This window comes from Falco cherrug, chromosome 9 (assembly GCF_023634085.1).
Source record: "Falco cherrug isolate bFalChe1 chromosome 9, bFalChe1.pri, whole genome shotgun sequence".
Lineage (NCBI taxonomy): Eukaryota > Metazoa > Chordata > Aves > Falconiformes > Falconidae > Falco > Falco cherrug.
Window position 1 is genome coordinate 29312089 of NC_073705.1, and position 21754 is coordinate 29333842.

The following is a 21754-nucleotide window of genomic DNA, read 5'->3' on the forward strand; positions in this document are numbered from 1 at the left end:
ATAAGACATTAGCTCTTAGAAACAGTACAGGAAGTAAACAAAGACTTAATTTGGAAAATGCAGCTAATACATCTGGGATGGATCATCCCCCTCCCTCCCCCCTAGATGTTCAAAGATGGAGAGACCTTGAGGCAGCAGGAGAAAGAGGGCAAGCAGGAATGTTCTGTGCCACGGTGGTGAGAGTGAGAGGAACGCGAATGCGAGCCCCATCCTCTCCTTCGTGGTGCTGCCAAGCGTCACAGGCAGCAAGGAGCTGCTTCCTCCAGAGCCGGCCATGGAAAGACTCCACCTGGTGCATTCGTTTTAATTCTGGCTGTATTGTTACCAGAGGAAGATTGGAAAATCTGAGGAAAGCTGCAAGCTAAGAGCTGTAAGAATGAGCAAACTGGGGAGAGTGCATGCTGAAAGGAAAACGATGAACCATGACAAGCATGTTTGCCTTGGCAGAGGTACAGCTGCGGCTGCATGCAGAGGCATGCAGTCAGCGTGAGCGTGGGGCGCAGGCCTCCTGCCCTTCACCTGCTTTGGGGGGCTCACAGTGCCACTATGATGCCAGTGGTGCTGCCTGTGGGAGGGAGAGGGAAAATGAAGACAGAGGACTGCAGCTATCCAGCACACGGCAGGGGAGAACAAGCTCCTTTGGGGAGGTCAGAGTGAAGCTAAAGCAAGGAAAGATGGGTTTGGGCACTAGCAGCCTTCCTGGGAGTAAGACCACCCGTGTGAGGTGCCCGGAGCCTGGGAAGGACCACAGTGCCTTTCCCCGCCAGGAGGGGATGCTGCCCATCCACCGGGAACTTCAGATCTAACCCAGGAGAACAGCAGGGAACTGGCAACAGAGGAAATCCCATCCCGGGACTTTTCCATGTTTAGTGCCAGGAGCTCCATTCCACTACTGCCAAGTTCCCATCTTCTGGAAAGCAGTGCAAAACTTTTCTGGCACCAGTTCAGAACTCTTTATTGTGACAAGGATGCAGAGATTTGTGCGTGCATCAAAATGAAGATCTATTTCATTGGGCTGAGCTGCGAAAAGAACGTGCATGGGCCAGCTGGCAGGAGCTGTTGTCCTTGGTGTGTCACCCCCAGCCCCTCCTGAACAGGCTCTTGAGCCCCATGATGCAACTGGCAGCCCTGCAGAGCCTGCACGTCCCCTGGCACAGAGCACGGGAAGAACTGGGATGGAGAAGGAAGGGGCATGTGTCCAGCTGAGAGCTGCTCTTGGAGAAGCTGGGGAGCCCCAGCCAGCACCAACACTGCAAATCAGCCTCTCACCGCAGAGGTGATGGCCCCGCTTCTGAGAGCTTTCTTCCAAGTGGAGGCTGCAGTGTGCTTTGCTGTAGGGTCAGAGAAATCAGCTGTAGCCCACGCACAGAGAAGAGCTGGCTGTGTCGGTGAGGAGAGCAAAGGGTACTTCGAGCCTGTGGCGGGGACTGGTTATTTTCTGAAAGAGATGAGCGTGCTGTGGACACCCAGCCTTTCTCTTCTGAGAAGTTCTGATAGTTTTGCCTCACACCTGATGCTTGGGTGAATACCATGGAAGTCATCAGTCCCAGAGAGACCAGACTGCTTCTGTACACGGCAAAGCTATCACACCCCCCTGCAAGGAGCCTTCCCAAAAATGGACCAGTCAATATTTGAACCCAACGAGAAACACTCATCCCACCTTGCTGCAACACACCTCAGGGCTTCCTGTGGCAAAATAGGAGAGACCAAGGTCTGGAATCTCAGCAGCCCAGCAGAGCTGATCAGCGAACAAATATTTGCAAGACTAGAACATCAGGTGTTAAAAGATGCTTTAACGCAGAAGAGCAAAACTATGCAGGAGCCAGTGGTTGGAAATTAAAGCCAGAAGCTATCAAATTAGAAATAAGGCACGGATAATTATCAGTGAGGCAGATCAACTGCATTAACAAGAGAAGTGAGACCATATTACCGGCATATTTGGAAATTCCCCCCACTGTCATTAATGGCCTTCACACATGCATTGGGTGGCTCCGGAACACACATTTGAGCTCCATACAGCTGTGTCAGATGCAGCACAGAAGCAAAGAAATGAATGTTCATTAAACTTGAACTCTTTGACCAAGTATTTTGAGTGGCCTCCATGGGTAGAATCCTGCAATAGCAGGAGAAATGAGGAGAAAAAAATCATATGCTTTTCTGGGAAGGTTCAAGTACAGCCAGTGATGTGCAAGGGTCTCACCTGGACAGGATGCCATCAGTCAACCAACTCCCAGAGTCTCAGCCTGCTCAAGTGATTTTTAAATAACATGTCTGGTCTCACTTTAGAATTCTAGCTCTGGAAAGACTGACTTATAAATGTGGTCTAAAAGTCTTAAGGTTTAAAAATAATGTAACATATTTTGTATTTATTTTAGTTTTAGGCCCTTAGGTTGCATCCAAGTCACATTTACAGCTTTAAAAAAGAACATGAAACCCAACCCCCAAAAAACCAAGAGAAGGCAGGAGAGAGTAAACAAAGATATCAGCTGATTACCTGACTCCAGAATTAAGAGCTAACAACATTAATACTATGGGACTTGCAATAAAGATATAAAACATTGCTAAGGCTCTTCTCCCAGGTTCTGTATTTGATCTTTCCCTTTGGCATAAACCCTTAGCAGAGACCAGAAGAGCAGTCTGGCACAGGCATTCTCTCCACACCAATTTCCACATGGAGTTTCTGCACCAACTTCTGAAGTGTCTCAATGGATCTGACAGTTCCAGCATCACAGATACAACTAAGCAGCTGCCAGATCCCTGAGGAGGTCTCTGGAGAGAAATTATGATTCTGCAGGTTTCCACACTGTTCATGGGGAGCAAGGATGCACCAGCTCGTGTGGGGAGCTTCTACAGGACACCTGCTCTGCTACGAAGACTCCGTATGCAAGGAAGGTAGCACAGGATGGGTGTGTTGGAAGTGGGGCTGACTGGGAGCTGAAGCAGCTCTGATCACACACGCTCTTGCTGCCTGCCTTCCAGCCCTGACCAAAAACTGCTGTTAACCTCCCATCCACCTGTCTGCTGAAAACAACAGGAGGAAGACTCCACCTCCAGGTGAATCCAACATCTCCATATATTTGCAGATAAAACAAGACCTGATAAATGGACAAACAGTATCAGGAAGCATCATTTGTGGGTTGATCTGGATCACTTGCTTGGGGGAATATTCCTTGAATAGTAAGTGTTTCAGTGGAGCCACGTGGAAGGCAAAGCGGCTCACGGTAAGGGACAGTGATGTATGGTGTGAGACAGCAGCCATTCTGGAATGCAATGACTGCAAAAAAGACCAAGTTGCAATAGTCCAACTGGACAAAACAGCCCCCAAACCTTCCTTTAAGTGAGAAGACCTGACCCCGAGATATACAAATGGGGAACATAGAGTATAGGTCAAAACCAGAAGGTATTGCTTTCATATACACAATTAGCAACTCTAACACCCTCTGCTGAAAACTTTGGTGTCCAGATTTCAGAAATACACAAAAATATTCAAAGTGGAGTCAAGAGCTACAAGTGAGGTCAGCACAGAGCACTTTACAGACTAAAGTTCAATCTATTTAATAAGATAAAACGATGACTTGCAAGCACCACAAGGAAAAAGGGATTTTGACAGCAGAGAGTTACTCAGTCTTTCTGAAATGGGCAGAACAAGATCCAACAGAAGCTGAAGCCAGCTAATTCAGAGAAAAAATAGGACACAGATTTTTGGAAGAACAATGAGCTGCCCAAAGGTCTTACCACAAGACAGAGTAGATTTTTCCCTTACCTTTAGGTCCTTCAATATGTTACGGCTCCTACTTCCAAGCATGAAGTAGAAATAACTGGGGGACATTTTCCAGCCTGCACTGTGCAGAGGGACAGGCTGGGAGACCATGAAAACCCCGAGCTCTGTGTGCTTGCCTAAAGGAGAAGACTTTACTGGGGTTGCACATCCTGATCTCCTTCATGCCTTCTACAGCTCTGCTTTGGGAAACAGGTGAAGGTGGGTACTTGTCATGCCTTTCTCTCCACAATATCTGCTTTCTTCTGGCCTCCAGCACTTACAGGTGATGATAACAGATTTCCAAGATTTCACGGGAGGTAGACAGGCACCAGTGGTTTCCAAGTGTTTTTATAAAAATGGATTTCTGACTTACCTCTCCTTTTTTTCTTTTTTTTTTTCTTTCCTTATTTTTATTTTTTTTTTTTTTTTCTGACCAAGGAATGGATAATGGAAGAAAGTGATTTATAAACCTGATCAGTGGCATTGCCCTCGTTGTGTACTATAACATGGGCTGCAGTGTGTACATTCACTAAGCTCTGGGTCTTACGGTCACGGATAAACCTAAGCCATAAGGGAAGGCAAATTTTCACTGATTTTGCTGGCAGAAAGAGTGGTTCAATCTGTGCATGCTCATGATGGTTAACTGCTGCCAGCTGTCTATAAAGGAACACGACCTAATAAACATTTTCCCTCGATTGGAGGCTGCTGTATGATCAGCATAGTGACTCTGGATTGCTTTAGTAGGTGTATACCTGTAGGTACGCTGATCACACCAGAGACCCTGTAAAGTCAGCAATGGCTGGCCAGGAACTCGTGTCTTGATGTACCCTAGGGACATGGGAATGGCTCAGTGTAACAGTGAGCCAGCTTTGGTCCAGCAACAACATCAGGAAGACATGGGAAAGAGGCTTCTTGCCACCTGCAAAATGAGCAGACAGCCACCAGAGCCCAGCTAAGGGCTGACAACCACCAGCACACTCGGTTTCTTCATCCTCATCCCTTCTATTCCCAGAGTGGCATTTGGGAGCCCGGCCAGTGTCTGGGGCCCAGCTGGGTGCAGATGGCCATACCCAGCTGTAGGGTTGTGAGGGCTCAGGGTGCGGGCAGGCGAGCAGAGGTGTGCTGGTGCAGGAAGGGCTCTCGGGACCGACTTCAGTAGAGGAGGAGCAGGATCATCCTGTCTGTGATCGCTCCCAAGAGCTCAGTGGGATGTGTGACCCTGAGATTACCCTTGCAGGAGCACTGGCTCCCAAAGATTGCTGCCGCTTTTCTCTCTATAATGCTGTGCACAAGGCAAAAAACAACAAGCAGCAAAGTTTCATTGAATGAGAATATGACCCATTCAAGGAGGGGACACCCGCTTGTCTGTCCTTGTCAGAGAGAGGTGGCGAGCCTGATGTCCCAATGTCTGTCAGTGCAAGTGTGAGTCAGAAGAAATAAATGCCCTTGTTGTACACAGTCAGTAGCTTCAGTGAGAGGCGAGAAGGTCTCTGCAGTTCAGCCTGCTCTGCTGGGGTCTCCTAGCCCTGAGCGGCCAGGGGGACTTGGCCCGTCTCCCCACAAGGCTCTTCCTAAACAATCCCCTTCTGCAGGCACTTGGGCTTGTGGAAAAGAAGCCAGGCGAACAAGAGCACAGACACCAGCACGAGGGAGCACAGCACCATCAGCCCCACGTAGCTGCCATGGGAAAGAGGGGGCACAGCGGGCTCCTCTGCGGGGATCATGTTGGTCAGGTTCAGCATATAGCCCAGGGTCCAGCCTGCATCGCTGCTGCCGATCTGAAATGGGAGAGGAGCGGAATCGGCACTGAGAGGTGCAAGGAATGCTTGCAGCATTGCCAGGGCAGTGGCACCCCTGGGGAAAAAGGGCCGGGTTGTGCAGCAGAGGTTGAAGTTAGCTGCTGGGGTAGAGCCCTCCCCACCACGATACACACCTTTCCAAGGAAGTGGATCCTTTGCCAGTTCTCTTGCGTGAATTCATAGCCATTTTCCAGGAGAGAGAGGATGTAGGCTCCAGAGAAGCAATACTCACTCAGGTACTTCTCTTTTATTTGGTGGTACGCTGCCTTCACCTAGGGAAGGAGGGAGTCACCAGGCAGTTAATCACAGGTTCCTGCTGTTCCAGCCTGCACCTGAACATCCACTGCTGGTGCTGGGGGGGATCTTCCCCCTTTTGCCTTGGAAGTTATCCCCAGCCACTTATCCTACAGAAAAACATCAGCAGCTCTGGCCACATGGCAGCATCCGCCCACTACCACAAGCACTGCTCACCTCATGCCAAGGCCGGGCACAGAAGCTCTCAATGGTGCTGGTCACTTTGTCCAGGGCAATGGGGCTTTGTTCGCTGGTCAGGTTCAAGAAGTTCATCACAAAGTAGAATGCAGAAAAAGCCTGAAGGAGAAAGAATATTTTAATCTGACTGGGTTTCAGCATGAGCAGGACAGCAGAAATCCCACAAAAGAAAATGGTCTTGTTTAGAGATAGAGCAATATAAGAAGCAATGTCACACACACAAAAGTACGTATATGTTCAAGAGTGATGTCATTTTGAGACACACCCCTCAGAGCTGATGAGAGCTAAGGACACCAAAAGGAAGGTGGAGTTGGAAATTCAATGGCCACAATATCCTGAAGACCTTTAGGAAATCTCTCTCCTCTATGCACTGGTGCCAGAGCAGCACACGGTGAAGACTGCTTGCCATCACAGCCATGATCCCATTTTGGCAACTGAACGAGATGAGCTTGCAGTCAACATTGCCACAAAGAGCAGAGGTGATGGTCTGAAAAGACTGTGCACAGCCCCAGCATATAACCCAAAATCCAGAAAACCCATCCCTGACCTTGGCCAACAGCTGACAGGTAGGGGGCAGTTTATGAGCAGGGCAAGGGAGTATTAACAATTTCCCCCAGAAAGCTGCAAAAACACTGAAGTGTTGCAGCTCTAGGGCTGATGATCAACGTGGTGTCACACATGACATGTTCAGACCAAGCGCTGTCTCTGCTTGCCAAACTTGATGGGACAGGTGACCTGACTGATTGGTTTCAGTAGCGCTCACACACTGCAAGATGAATTTCAGATCTGGTATGACCATTGAACTCAGGAGAAAAGGTTTGCAGCAGCAGTGTATCATGCACAGACTGCAGCAGGCTCTCCTGCCTCTGGTGCTGGTCATCAAAGTAGGACTGCTTGAAAAATGAATCAGTAAGTGGAGCACTCCAAGGAGACGCCTGCAGGAGATGGGTTAGAATGGGAACAGTGCGGTACCCAGTAGGACACACGTCCAAAAAGCCATCTTGTAAATGATTTTTTGCCCCAGCCATGGATAATATACTCTAGCATTACTCTGAGTTTCTGCTTTTTTGATATTCTCAATTGCAGAGAGTTGAAGAATGTGAAGACTTACCCCAAAATCCCCTTGTAATGGAGGTAGGTATATCCCATTGAAGGAGCAGCTGGAGTAAGGACAACTGGTTTTGTTAAAGAGTTTCTGGATGTTTCTTCGGCACTTTTGATAATTCCCCTCTCCCTGTATGTACAACTGGCTGAAAGGGAATTGCTTTTTCTTGGCTGATGTACAAGGGTTTTTGAAGAGGTCACTTATATTTACAGTCCTCTGATACCCCTGGTGAAAGCACGGATCAAGCAGGCTGCTGTTCTCCACGGTCTGAAAGTAAAATCAACCCAAGTTGTTACAGTTCACTCTAGAATAACACCCTGGGAAAGAGCCATGAGGAAGGGTGGCCACAACATACTTGTCACAGTGCATCACACCAAGACACACACATTGGGTCAAAATGATGAGGATGGTTTAAGGCACTGGCTGCGATTTGGGAGATGTGGGTACTGCCACAGCCTCCCTGTAGGACCCTGGGAAAATTATTTTCAGCCACATTTTGTGAAGCTGCTGTTGATTTGGGATTCTCAGAGATGGTGAAATGTCTTTCCCTCGAGTACTTCAGTTAGGCATAGTATTCCTGCTATCCCATACCCAAGAATCAAGGCAACTCAAACTGGTAGTATTTTTGAAAATGTTGACTGCCATCCCTTTGGCCATCTGCCCAGTCTTTATGGAGGATGACCTTTCCCAAACCCAGACCAAGGGATGAGACATTTAGCTGGGATACAGCAACTTTTACAGCAGCAGTATGTCAAAACTGGGAGGGTCCAGGATCTCCACCTGCAATTACAGATGCACTTGCCTGTAGGTCCCTGGCCAGTTTCTGTTGCAGAGCCTGGTCCTTCCCGTAGCAGAGAAAGCTGTGCGTGTACACTAGGTAATCCTTGCCATAGAGACGAAAGTTGAGCAGGTTCTTTGGGGACTCAGAAGACAGTTCATTTGGTACAAAAGTAATCTGCGTTGAGGCTCCTCCGAGGTCTAGTGCTCCTGATGTCTCACTTACGGATTTCAGGGAATGTAGAAGTTTTGTCCAGCCAGACTTTAAAAAAAAAATAAATAAAAAAATCCAAAGTAAACCAGATACATCAGGCATGGAGAAGGTTTATTTAAGGGAGAGAGATATATATAGAGATATCTATGAGGAGAGAAGCAGAAGCACAGAACACAGGAAAGGCAGGAAGACCTGAAGGGAGGCATGAAATGAGAACTGGAACAAGGTACAAGAAAGATGCAGGCTTGGAAAAGCAGAAGATAGATCATGTCTATTTGTAGGAGGATTAAGAATATGAAATCTAATACAATTGCTATGAGATAAAATGGTTACTTACTGTTTCAGCTCCCAAATGATTTATAAGCTCAATAGTAAAGCAGCATAGTCAAACTTTGCAGGCACAGAAATATTTTAGATCAGGAAGTGAGGAGGATGCTACACCCAGGCAAAGTTATTGAAGATGCTGGTGTTTTATTTCAATACTTTAAGCCTGACTACAGTGGCACATCCTGATACTGACTGGTATCAGGATATACTCACATAACCGCTGAGGCAGGATGTGCAGCTTCCTGGTCTCTGGTAAATGGCTCACGTGGGAAACTAGTGCCTGTGACACCCTCCTACAAGGCATGACTTACAAAGTGCTGCCAGCCAACGATTCAGATACGGACTTGCCGTTGGTACAGTACCTGCTTGAAATTGCCCAGCAGGTAGTTAATGGTGATCCATCCATAGGCTCCTTCTTCCTGACCACTGATGATTCTGGCACCCTGGAAGTTGAAGGGAGCTGAGCGTAGCGTCTTCTCTACTGAGGACAAGACTTTGTCAGCTGCACTTTCATTCTCCAAGCTGGATGAACGAAAGAAAGGATGGAGTGACTCTGGCTGACAGCTCTCTGCAGCCTATGGGCTTTGTTCTGAGTAAGCAGGCTGCAACTCCCCACCAAGCATTAATTGTAACAGAACAGTCATTCATACGGGTACATCCAGCTCTAACTGGCCACATCCCTCTCTGTCACACCTTGACAGCACAGCTGCCACCAGCTCTGACACTTACAGACCCCACAGCTGAGAGTGATACCTGGAGCAGAGACCAGAGCTGAGCTGTTCTCCTGGAGCACGTGCCCTGGTAGGGATTGCACCATGGAGACCCATAGAATCATTTAGGTTGAAAAACACCTTTAAGATTATCAAGTTCAAGCACTAAACCATGTCCCTAAGCATTGCATCTACGTGTTCTCTGAATCCCTCCAGGGATGGTGATTCCACCATGTCCCTGGGCAACTTGTTCCAATGCTTGATAACCCTTTTAATGAAGAAATTTTCCTAACATTCAATCTAAACCTCCCCTGGCTCAACTTGAGACCATTTTCTCTTGTCCTATTGCTTGTTACCTGGGAGAAAAGAACTGCTCCCGCTTGCCTACAGCCTCCTTTCAGGTAGTTGTAGAGAGCAATAAGGTCCCCCCTGAGTCTCCTCTTCTCCAGAATAAACCACCCCAGCCCTCTCAGCTGCTCCTCATCAGACTTGTGCTCCAGACCCTTTACCAGCCCTCTTGCCCTTCTCTGGACATGCTCCAGCACCTCAATGTCTGTCTTGTAGTAAGTGGCCCAAAGCTAAATGCAGAATTTGAGGCGCAGCCTCACCACTGTTGAGTACAGGGGGATGATCACTGCCCTAGTCCTGCTGGCCACAGTATTTCAGATACAGGCCAGGATTCGTCTCACTCTTCACCATCACCATTTACAGAAGAAATCCATGCCCTCTGGTATCCCCCCAGGGAGATTTCCCAGACAATACAGACATAAAATCAGCTCCCTGTCCCAGCCACGCAAGAGGTCTGCAGCACCCCCATAAAAATCACAAATTGGAATTAAAGGAGGATATGATTATAAAGTTACCTTAGCTCTGATGGTCTTGGGCTGAGTCAAGGTATGCGGGGAGTCACAACATGGTTGGGCTCAAAAATCCTGGGTCAGGCCTAATACCAGACTGTAGGGGATGTCTGAGCATCCCCTTGATGTGGGGGATGTCTGAGCATCCCCTGAGCATCAGCTTGGGCACTTGCTACCCTCCTGGTGTCTCTGCGCTGCATATGGGTGCTGGAGATGATGGAAAGTTGGAGTGAGTGGAAATGAACCTGCTGGGCAAGAAGGGGAAGACCCCAGGGAGACTCAGGGCTCAGAGAGGCCAGTGGCAGAAGAGGGTTTCTGGGCAAAGTGTGAGCTGGCAGCATTTCCAAGGACTCTGTCCAAGAGGCTCCCACTGAGCATCCATGGCAATCTCAGGTGCAGTGCTGCAGGAGAAGGGGACAAGCCGTGCAGTACCTGAGAAGCCGCATGCCGGCAGTTGCTCCGAGGTAGACAGGTGTCTCTTGGTGCTGCTTTGAGGGAATCACCTCTTCTGCTTGCCGTAGGCACTGTGCCAGAGAGGGACCGGCCTTCTCCGTGGCATGGGAGTAACCTGAGATCCCAGGGCCTGCAAGAAATAAGGACACTCCATTGCTCAAACGCCAAGCATAACCCCAGAGTGCTGTCACGAGCAGTCATGACAAACCATGCTACTATCACAGGCAGCAACATCAGATTCAACCACCCCATTTCTAAGGAGTTTTAGAAACCTACAGCATCAGCTAAGCCCGATGCACACACGGATGGCCATGGCGCCCAGCATTTGCCACCCGCTCTCTGTGAGGCAGGCTGTGAACTAGCGATGAGGGCTGCGGTGGGACAGATCTTTTGCTTAGTATGCCCTGGACACCTGCACACTCATCTCTGTCTCTGCCTGGGTGTACCCCGGATCTGTGCCTGAAAATCCCTGACCCTTCATTGCGCTGGGTCCTTCTGAGGGAAGATGCTGTCATTTGTGTACTGTATGCTCACACTACAGCATTAAGTGTTTTGCAGCTATCCCCTTTCGTGCTAACCCAAAGAAAAATTCATTGTCCCTCCCGGCCACATGTCCCCTGGTGAACGGACCGCCCCCAGGACCAGTGCCTGCAAGGGCAGCAGTGCAGCCCACTCTGCATTTGCCTCAGCATGCTGCTCATGGAGGCACGCTGCAGCACCCAGCAGCTGCTGCAGCAGGTTGGGAACAGCGTGGCTGTCCCCTGCACTGCAGGCAGGCCTGAAAAGGCTCCAGGCGGGCTGTGACAACACCTCCCCACAGAGTGCAGTGATCCACGATGGTCTAACTCTGTTCCTTGTTACGTGTATCCTTGGGCTTCATTTATGCTTCCTAAACCATACAACACCTACACAGCTGTTAAGTAGAATAAGAAATAAACCATGACACGCGTAAGTTGAGCAACCTTGTCCTGCAAGCCCAGTGCCTAGGTTGCACAGAAGCCTGGAAAAAGAGCAAACCATGCCTTCCCCTCTAGCTGCCTGACATTCGTCGGCACTTCAGCAAGGGTGCATGCAAATATTTTATTTAAGTACATTCTTTGGTGTAGTTCTTCCCAAAAAGGCAAATGTTTTATTTAAGTACATTCTTTGGTGTAGTTCTTCCCAAAAAGCACTTACTTCCAAGCATCCTAAAAACAAAGGAAAAAGTGGATCCAGCTTTCCTCCCAGGAGGTCAGGCACATACATCTATCCATGGGAAGTGGTGGGATATAAATTAGCTCACAGATACAACACCGTTTTCACTATTGGCCTCTTCCTCCAGGTTTCTCCTCCCCCCACATTAGTTGCATTATCTCTTCTTCATCCATGCCCCTTCCACAACTCTCTTTTTCTCTTACCTTCGACTTTACACACCTCCACCTGCTGTACCACCCCAGTGTCGTTTTCCTTCTCTGCTGGCCACTCGTATACATACAGGTTAGTGTGGGATGACCCCGCATCCAGCACGATCCCATACTGTGGGCAAAACAGAGCTGTCATTGCACCTGAGGCACCAAACCAGAACAGCATATGCCAGTCTCCACACACAGGGGGACCAGAAACGAACAGCCTATCTCTGGCAGCTGTGGGAACATGCTCTCCTCGGTAGTGCTTCAGTGCAAAGTTTCCATCAAAGGATGCAAGAGCAGAGAAGCAGCAAAATAGGGACTGATTACTGAGGAGATGATCCCCTGTGAAGCTGTATCTGTTTTTATCACAAAGATGTAAAATGAGATGTTGAGGAGCATGGAGCCAGAGAGAGAGGTTAGCCAGACCCAGCAAGGGCAGCAACATGTCCTGGAGCATTATTCACACCTAACCCCCCAGTCTGGCTTGTTTTCCTGTAAGAGTCCCAGCATGCAATACCTTAATGTTCTTCGGAAGTGGCTTGTTTTGGGTCACTGCTACAGCAATTAAAGCAATTACAGCCAAAGCAGAGAGGAGTCCCAGGATGAGTAGAATCTTTCTTGTCCAGGACATCTTTGGTTTGGTACCTGTGACTAGAGCAGAAAAAGGATGTTAATATCCCTGTAGCCCATCTTACCTCACACCCCAAAGGTCTTCAGGCACGTTCCTGCAGTTCCTTTCCACCACAAAGCACCTGTTTTTGCCCATCCCTGCCCCGTGTTCTCACACAGGATTTCTTAGAGGCAGAACTCAGCGCTGGTGTCCTGCAGATTTGCTCTCATGAGCCATGACACATTTCCATGGGCTGCCCTGCCCTGTGCCAGGTGGTGATGAAGGAGGACCTCAAGATGTAGCTTGTGGTTAGCCTGTCCTTGAGATACCTGCAGGTGACTGAGCCACTATATAGCAAGAGCATCTGTTTGAGGCAAACACCAACTTCTATAGCTCTGCATTTGGCTTAATAATCCCAAGAAGCTGAAAGAACAGACAGCTAATATATAAACTGTGTAACCTTGTGGAACCCAAAGCTTTAACTCCTGTGACATTTTGTCCTAGTATACTTTGCACTTCAGTTTTTGACAATGTATATAACAAATTACAACACTAGTAATGCACTTAGGAAGTCTAATGCTAACATTTCAGTATGCAGCAGTCAGTCCAAACAATGCCATCCTGCAACTTGGCAATGCTACATAGAAAACATGATCTGCAAATCTATGGAGATTTTTGATGCCAGTTCTCACAAGGCCACTAAATTATGAACAGCCTGTATTTGCAGAATTGGTATAATATGTTTAAAAATCACACACTTTGCAAAACTTGTACCAGTCTGATTCCTTAACTGTTACTGATATATTTGGTATGACCTATCTAACAAATTAAGATTTTTGCAGTTTAAAATACATGGTTAGCAGTAGAATACTGGAAAAAAAAAAAAGCCACTTATGGCTGATGGAAATAGTTCACAACTGATACGGCATTTGAACTTTCAGAACCAATATACATATACATGCATTTGTTAGTGGCTAGCATGATGCTGTCTTTGACATTTTGCTGATTTGGATTCTCCTTCGTATATTCCATGGTGGAAATCTCACTTCACAACTTAGGATCAGCCAGTTTTGGTGTTGTTTAATAAGATACCATCTTACAATGAAGTTCTAGAAAGGGTATCAGCAAAAGTATTTTTCCAGATTTATAATCTAGCTGTAAATTTAACACTTAGAATTAACAAATAGCTTCAGCACTCTGGGGGACATACCTGTTCCCATTATGACATGAAATCCATTTTGACCCACACTGATGCTCCATACTCAAAAGCACTGACTGTCTGGCTGCTCACACGGGTACTAATTTGTCTGCTCCTTACACAGATATATTCTAGGAGATGTTTAGAAATATACTACAGGTCATCCAGGGTGATAATACCTCTGTGCAACCACATCAACTATCTTCATGCTCCAAAAAGGTAAGGTGACTGAACCTGCTCTGCACCTGCATGCCAGTGCTGGAGTTCCATAGGTCATTCTCCAGCCCTCAGGTGGTACCGGGTCAATGTTCCAAATCCATCCTGGCACCCACATCATGCATGCGAATACGAAAAGCATTCATCTCCTGGACAGGGCCATCTTCTAACCACTCTGGTTTCACATGAAAGTGGTCCCACGTGCCAGTACTATACAAAGTGTTACCCAGTATTACAAATAACCCCAAACCATAGAGTTATTTTCAGAAGTTAGCCCAAGTGAAAAAAAGCAATGCACCTTTGGAAATCTCTAACTGTAGGCAAACAACATCTTCCCACCTACCCAGAGAAAACGGAGCCTAAAAGTGCCAAGAGAACTTGCTTTGAAGATCTCCCCGCAGGCAGGTCCATGGAAACCTGACACTGACCTGGAGCTCTCTGCTCCCTCTCATCACGCTTATGTGTAAATCTGCTGAGGCTAACTGTGAAATTTGGAAGCTAGTTATGCTCGCATTTTATGAGTGCCTACTAGAGACACAGCACGCTTGCCAATAGCTCCAAGAATGCAGCTTAAAAAAATAGTCTAGTGCACATACCAGACAGTGGGAGGTAAGAATGCATTTTATACAGCTTTATTCAGAAAGGTCCCAGAACTCGTGGCTTGAAGTTATTAGAAACAGCAAAGCATGACAGCTGGGAGACTTTTCTTCTTATTGGAGAGAGTAGCTGGCTCAGATTATGATAGCACTGAGCATCTCTGTTGAACACAAATCATATTAATGCTAGAAAAATGAATAAAACCACATACTATAATGTAGAATGAGCTGCACAGTGTAGATATGAAGCTAGCATGCTTGAAAACTGAAACTTCTGCTGACAGTTGCACAGCACATCCATGTAATTACAGCCACCCTTATTCTAAGATCTTGCCTAGAGGCAGCCACAGCTTTGTTGGGTGTTCACTGTCACAGAAACAAAGGATGGGTAACTTTGCATCACTTCTACGATTTCCAAACTTCCTGTTGTGATGGGTGTTGTCTGTTTGCTGTATCTTTTAGCAGCTGATCTGAAAATAGCAGCATTAACAGCAAAGCAGGAACAATTTTCTCACTGTAATGGAACATTCCAATAAACGGCTGTAGAAATCCCTTATCTGTAGGCAGAGGCATAACTTTAATTGTCTGCATCCCACCTGCAACCTGAGATTAGTCATTTTTTTTTCCAAGGCACAGTATTTTCTTAACCCTGAACATGCCTTTTGCCTGAATTTTAGCTCAGTATCATGAGAACTTTTCAGGACTCTGGGGGTTGTAGATATGTGATTTCATTGCTGTATCCCACACCAGAGCATCCATCTGTGTGAACTCTAATGCTACCAAGCAGCATTTTGTTGAAATCTTTCATACAAGAAAAGGTAGCAAATTATAAGCATAATCCAGAAGGCAACCTAACAAAACAATAACCTTCCAAACAGCACTCAAAGCATACAGGTTTGAATACTTGATGACTCAAAAAGACCAAACCACAACATTGCAAATCCAGATAAAGAATTCAATGTAATTAAAATAAAACTCACCTGCCATTTGCTCACAAAGGTATTTGAACAAGTTCCCTTTTCTGCACACTTGGTTATCTCCATCAGCTCTACACACAACTGCAGATTCCACAGTGGCTAAAGAATTAAATTATTCCCCAGACTCCTCCAGATCCTTTGTACCCCACGTTCATGTTGCTGAATGCTGTGCAAACACCCCTCAGTCTCCACTAAGCAGGGCAGTACTTGCCTCTCTAGCACCTCTGATTGCCAGGCCCAGGACTTTTCTTCCACTAGCAGTTTTCCTCAGCTAAAGATGAAATAAGCATGATCTCTCTCTGTGCCCAGCCAGAACCCAAATAGAGACAGATCTCCGCTCTTCTTCCCATACTGCCCAGTGTAAGTGGCGATAAAAACATCATGTAAGGATGTAAGCAGGCATAGAAATGATGCTGCTTTTCTTCTTCCCTGCCCCAAAGCTCAGAGCCACCTGGTGCTGGAGCCCTGCACAGCCGCACAGGCATAAGAACTCTACAGATGTTGGAGCACAGTCCAGCTGCTCAGGCATCTCCGTCTGTTTCTAATTTTGGTTTCTTTGGTTTTTTGTAGGGGCTACTACTGGTTCCATACAGTGATTGGTGCAGGTCCCAGAACATAAACAATTCTAACATCCTTTCTGTCTCTAAGTTAGCTATCAACTGAGAATGACTTTGGCAGCCACTACAACTAACAGCAGTTTTGCTGCAGACACCCTGTTGCTCTTGGTGAATAACCCAGGAAGGACCACACTAGCATGAGATGCAGCTCTGTGTGAAGGGAAGGAAGCAGGATTGTTCTCAGCGTCTTCTAGAGCCGCAAGACAAATAGGAAACTGCTCCTCCAGCTGACATCACACTAAGTCACTGGCAGCTCTGTATGCCAGGAGATGTCACTCACAGCCAAGGCTGCCCGCCTCCCAACTTCTTTCTCACCAAACAAGACTTAGCAACAAATGTTAAAAGGATTCAGGCAACCAGCTGCTTTTAGAGATGCAATAAGTAGAGGCTAAGGCTGGCTTAAGGACTGAAATTAGGATTGCAAAGCAGAAAAGGAGAGATGCTGTGCATAGTCCAAAACCATGCTCAGTTCAGATAACCTCAGTGTGACCCATTGTCTCTAATAAATACAAACACTGCTGTAAGCTCTGGCTTAGCACAACAGCTACAGTTTGCTCTTTCCTTTGGATGCTCATGCTCAGCCTGTTACACAAGAGGCTGTAACACAAGGCCATCACTATTCTACTGCAAGAGTGCCACCCGGACAGAGGCAGCTCCCACTGTCACCTTTATGCTCTCAGCACACCTCTGTACGGTGAGAAACATTCTCATTTTCAGCTTTAATTTATTTATGGCCAGTCTATTCTCTGTCCTTGTTCCACCTCTGTCTCATAACTTCTGCAACACCCAATCCTCCTGGAATTTATTCTCTTAACCAACTCATAAGCAATGATCTTTTCTGGATTTTTGTCTTTCCAGACTTTTCCATCTATCTGAACAGTCCAGCAGCCCTTTTCTGCATACAGAATAATCTGCTTTTATTTTCCTTAAGCACTCTGACCACAGCTGCAATAAGACTAGCCTTATATTGTAACATACCTGTTACACCAGGAGGTGATACAAGTCCCAGCCTAAACAAAGTGAGGTTGGGACTTGTACTACCTCAGACACACAATCACCTACCATCACAGCCCACGCTAAGTCAACCCAGCAACTCTATTTGATCGTATTTAAATGAATTAGCCCTGCTACACGCTGTAAGCAAAGGGAGTTCCAAGACACATTGCCTGCTGCCCACGAGGCTTGGAGTGACAGCAGAATAAGACAGTGTCTTATGAATCCTGCCCATCAGCTGGCAGCTACCTCTGCTGCTGATCACCCACATTGCTGCTGCAGTCTGTTGGGAGTCTCTCCAATAACTGGTTTCCTAAGCACATGTCCAGTCTTTGGGGGGGAGCTGCTGGATGCTCTTGTAATCACGTAGCTCAGCAAATGGGAATATAGTCTGCAGAGCTCCTGAACCTAAACATATCAGAGAGACACAACACAGTGCTGAGAAGCCACTGAATTATGATCCATCACAAAAGGATGCAGGCATAATTGAAGACAGAGAAAATGAGAACAGTATGAATTGAAACGAGTCAGATGCCAAGGTATCTTCACAGCAAGAAGCCAACCTGCCTGCCTGACTGCCAGCTGAAAGAGCACAGGAGCCCATGGCTGAAGGGTGCCTGAATCCATCAGCCATCTGAAAGCATCCAGCACCTGTGACTGGCTCTGTGACACAGGGTGGGCAGCCTGGGCAGAAGGGGCATCTGTTGGGGCAAGTGCTTGCAGACAAAGAACATCCAGGTCAGCAGAGTGCCCAGTAGACAGGGCTCTGGCAACACAGTCCATGCACATTTATTAACTGGCAGGAATTCGTATTTACAAAGTTCTGCTGGCAGGGAAAGGGGATGGGAGCAGTCAGTGCTGCTATTTTTCGAGGTGGATAGCGGGAACGCATGTTATCCTCCTGCTGAGGAAAAACGCTATTTTGGTAGTCATGAAGTTTATCAGTTTGAATTGCACACTCACTGAGGCTGCTGAACTTGCATCAGGTTTTGAGTTACACTACCTAAATGGCACTCCTGTCTTCAGATTCACCACAACCAAACATCTGAGTCCATAAACACTCAGAAATGCCACACTGATTCATTTACCAACCCTTTTCGGAAATCTTCTCTGTCCCCATCTGACTTCTTACTCATTCTTCATCTGCCTTTTTCATTCAGACATGCTCTTGTTCAAGTTACCTAGGAAATTCTTGCTGCAAAGCAATGTAAACCACCTGTTTCAGGCCAACATATTAGAAAACATATTCTTAGGCTGGCGAGAAGCTCAGGTTTGTCTTAGAATACCCATACAAGTGCATATAGAGTAAGTGAATTGCTTTGGTTTAAGAGGTTTTATTTCAAAATACCAGGGCAAGACACTGAACATGCTGAAGTTAGAATTCAAGCTCCAGATCAGGATTTTACATCACTTTTTACAGCTGTTACATGAAACAGTGTGGGAGGCTCTGCTCCAAGTTTTAGTTATTCATGTGGCAAAGATCATGGCCTAAATACTGGTCTGATCTCTGGCTCTCCTTGTGGCCCTACATACAATTACAAATACACATCTACTGGATTAATTTTTTCCAGATTAAATACTTCTAAGTGCTGAGTACAAACACTGAAATGTCAGTGAAACTAATAATCAAAACAATGTAGTATGGTTTTTTTGGATGGCATCTTTCAGAGATATCTGATACTTTGGAATCACACAGCCCTACGTGTCTTAAACTCCATCAGACCTATGGATCTAGGCTATGCAGCTGGACAGAGTGCTTGAATTAGTCTGTGCCAGGTGCACACACACGTGTGTGTGAGTGAGCTGGAAGATGGTGTAAGGAATGTGCCTATAGCTGTGATAATACCAAGTTGGGAGCAAAAGCACACTGACGCATAGGGCTGGAATGAATTCAAAATAAATTTGATAAATAGGGGAGACCCTGGTGAAAACATCCAACTGGCTTGAGTAAGGACATGAGCTAATACGACATTTAGAAAATAGCCATCATGGTGAACAATTGCTTAAGTAGCACTTCCAGAGAAAACATTCTTGCAGTCATATACGTTTGCAGTAATCTTTCCCTCCATCTAGTGCTGGTAAAGCCTCCTGTGAAGTTCTATGCCAAAATAATGGACTCTGCCTTTCAGGAAAGATGTAGATCACTTGAAGAAACTCCAGAAGAGAGCAAGAAGAAAGATCAGAAGTCTAAAAACTTGACTTAAGAGGAAAGATTGAAGAAATTGGGTTGTTTAGTTCAGAAAGAGAAGAGCAAGGAAGACCTGTTCTCTGTCTTCAGATGAAATGCCACTGCTGCTGTAGCTGATCTTGCCTCACAGTAGGGATGGCTCCTGGACTTTCTTCCAGCTCTGTTTCCTCAGTTCAGAAGGCAGTTAGCAAAAAGAAGACATGTTCATCAGCCATGCTGTTAGCAAAGACCAATGCAATGTGTATGCCCTCCTCATGGGATACAGATGCGTTTGAATAAATCTGTTCCCTCCATCCTCCAACAAAGCTCCAGGTTGCATTCAGACATAAGTCAGGCATGGCAACCACCCTGCTATATGCTATTCATATGTACAACATTGGTTAGAGTGGGAGCACCTCACTCTCTTGCTGCTTTTAGAGTTGTGCCTGGGATACGACCCCAGGGAATTGCACAAGACACATCAGAGGACCCCTGTTTACCTGAAAAGAAGAAAAGCACGTGGAAATCCTAGAGAGCTGGTGGGTATAAAAGCTGAGCAGCAGCAGCAGGAGATGGACACAAAGGAGCAGGCAGCACACAGGCCCCTTCCTTCCCTTCCGCAGCCGGCGGCGGCACAGAGGGGCTTTGTGCTCAGGGCAGTCCCACGGTCCTGCTTACCCTGACCCTGTGGTGTGGGTTTACTGCTGAAGGAGTGATGTCTGGTGGGTTCCAGGCAGGAATCCCTGCGACCCAGGCTGCCCCACCAACAAATTCCCTATTCACCTTGTGTATAAAGTGAATTCCCCTGCCAAACACCTTCCCACGGCACCCAGTAGTGCTGTGTGCACTGCTCAGCCTCCTTGATTGCTCTACAAGGCACTCACACTGCTTCCCATCCCTGCATCGTAGCCCCTCTCCTTGTTATTATACACCACCCCCACCAAAGCTTTCCTGATGCCTGTTCATTAAATATTCTCTCCACAGGAATATATTCTTCTGGCTTACATCCCAGCAGTCAGACTGAGATACTCAATATTCTCAAAAGCAACCACCAAGTGGCGGGACACCACTGACACAGTGACCTTTAGACAGTGTTCACATTTTTATGATGTTTACTGGGCTGCCAGGACTGTACCCTACTTGTACTCATTTCTTTAGGATTCACACATCAAAGAGGTTTTCAAATCAGAAGAAACAATTGTTATCAGTTACATCAGTCTCCTACCAAGCAACTTCTGGTATTAATTTGCTACCAGCCCATCAAAGCTATATTTTAACAGGAGAAGGTTTATTGCCATTACCCAGAAAGCTTGAACTTTCATCAAAAATGGCACCACCAGGTTTTCTTCTGTGCTCAATATCCCTACATTCTTCTTTGCTCTTCTTAAATCTCTAGCCATAATTTTTTCCTTATGCTTCTTTTGACTATCTTCTACACTTTGCAACTTCAAATGTGCCTTAATTGTAGGTTCCTTTTTTCCCCCTAAATATGCATCTTTTAGAGATGTTATTATTTTTCAAATTAGCATAACTTTCAACTGTTGGATTAAGGCTTTTGAGGAATAGAATAAGAAATGAATAGGCTGCTTCCGATTAGCATTCCTATTTGGCTATTTTAAATACTCCGCTGATTCAGCTCAAGTATTTTTAAATTTGGGAAATCACTTCTTCTAAGAGCTACTAGATGTTATTTGTTGACACTGAATAAGTGTGCATTACTTGTATAATAATTCATAACTCCCATAGTAATGTTTCTCTATCGAGATCAGGGCTGATATCCATTTTCCTTATGCTGGAAGTAATGCATGGCAAGTTATGAGATACACCCTTGGTTTTGAGGAATTACCTTGCCATTCCCTGAAATCTACCATCATATTTGCTTTCCTCATCTCTATATTGACGGTTACACTCTTCTCTCTCTCCGGCATCCCGGCTGGTAACAGGCACTAACCTTCCCCTGTTCTGGTCACTCGTTCCCATGCAGCTATTGTGTACAACTAATTAATGGTTGTTGCTGCTAAAGACAGCGGGGCCACGACTTTAATAGGAAGATTGGTGATGTGTGAGTCCATCCCAGCACAGCGCACCCTCCCCTGTGCCCCATCAGCTACCCACACCAAGGGAATGTAGAATTTGTCATGGCAAAAGAGAGGAAACAGTCTCCAGAACAACTGTTCCCCACTGTCAATACACATCTTGGGTCAGCAAGTTCAGAAACTTCCTGGAAAACAAAGTCCTGAGCACTGCAGATACTGCTGCCCCCAGCAAGAGGTTCTGGCAGGGGGGACGACTACACAGAAAACATATACATCCCCTTACCACCCACAGCACGCTCTGCACCCGGCGCTTACAGTGATGCCAAAACACACCCTCCCAGAAGCCACCGGTTTCCCTCCATGCCCTCTCCACTGACAACCTCTCCTGCCTTGAAGGGGCTGAGGCCACCAAGACCATCGCCATGTCTCAAGGATGTTTTTTTCTGAGTCACAGATTCCTGG

The 21754-nt window shown here is 46.6% G+C and overlaps 1 protein-coding gene across 1 annotated transcript; it reads right to left on the reverse strand.

Moving 5' to 3' along the window:
- Positions 1 to 3539: 3539 nt before the first annotated feature.
- ENTPD1 (ectonucleoside triphosphate diphosphohydrolase 1) lies at positions 3540 to 18225 on the reverse strand. Its single transcript, XM_055720625.1, is given in 12 exon segments — positions 3540 to 5538; positions 5694 to 5831; positions 6031 to 6150; positions 7163 to 7423; positions 7959 to 8195; positions 8837 to 8996; positions 10474 to 10624; positions 11892 to 12009; positions 12400 to 12561; positions 17850 to 17888; positions 17890 to 17950; positions 18182 to 18225. Coding segments are annotated over 12 exon segments (1698 nt in total). The 3' UTR covers positions 3540 to 5331.
- Positions 18226 to 21754: the final 3529 nt, after the last annotated feature.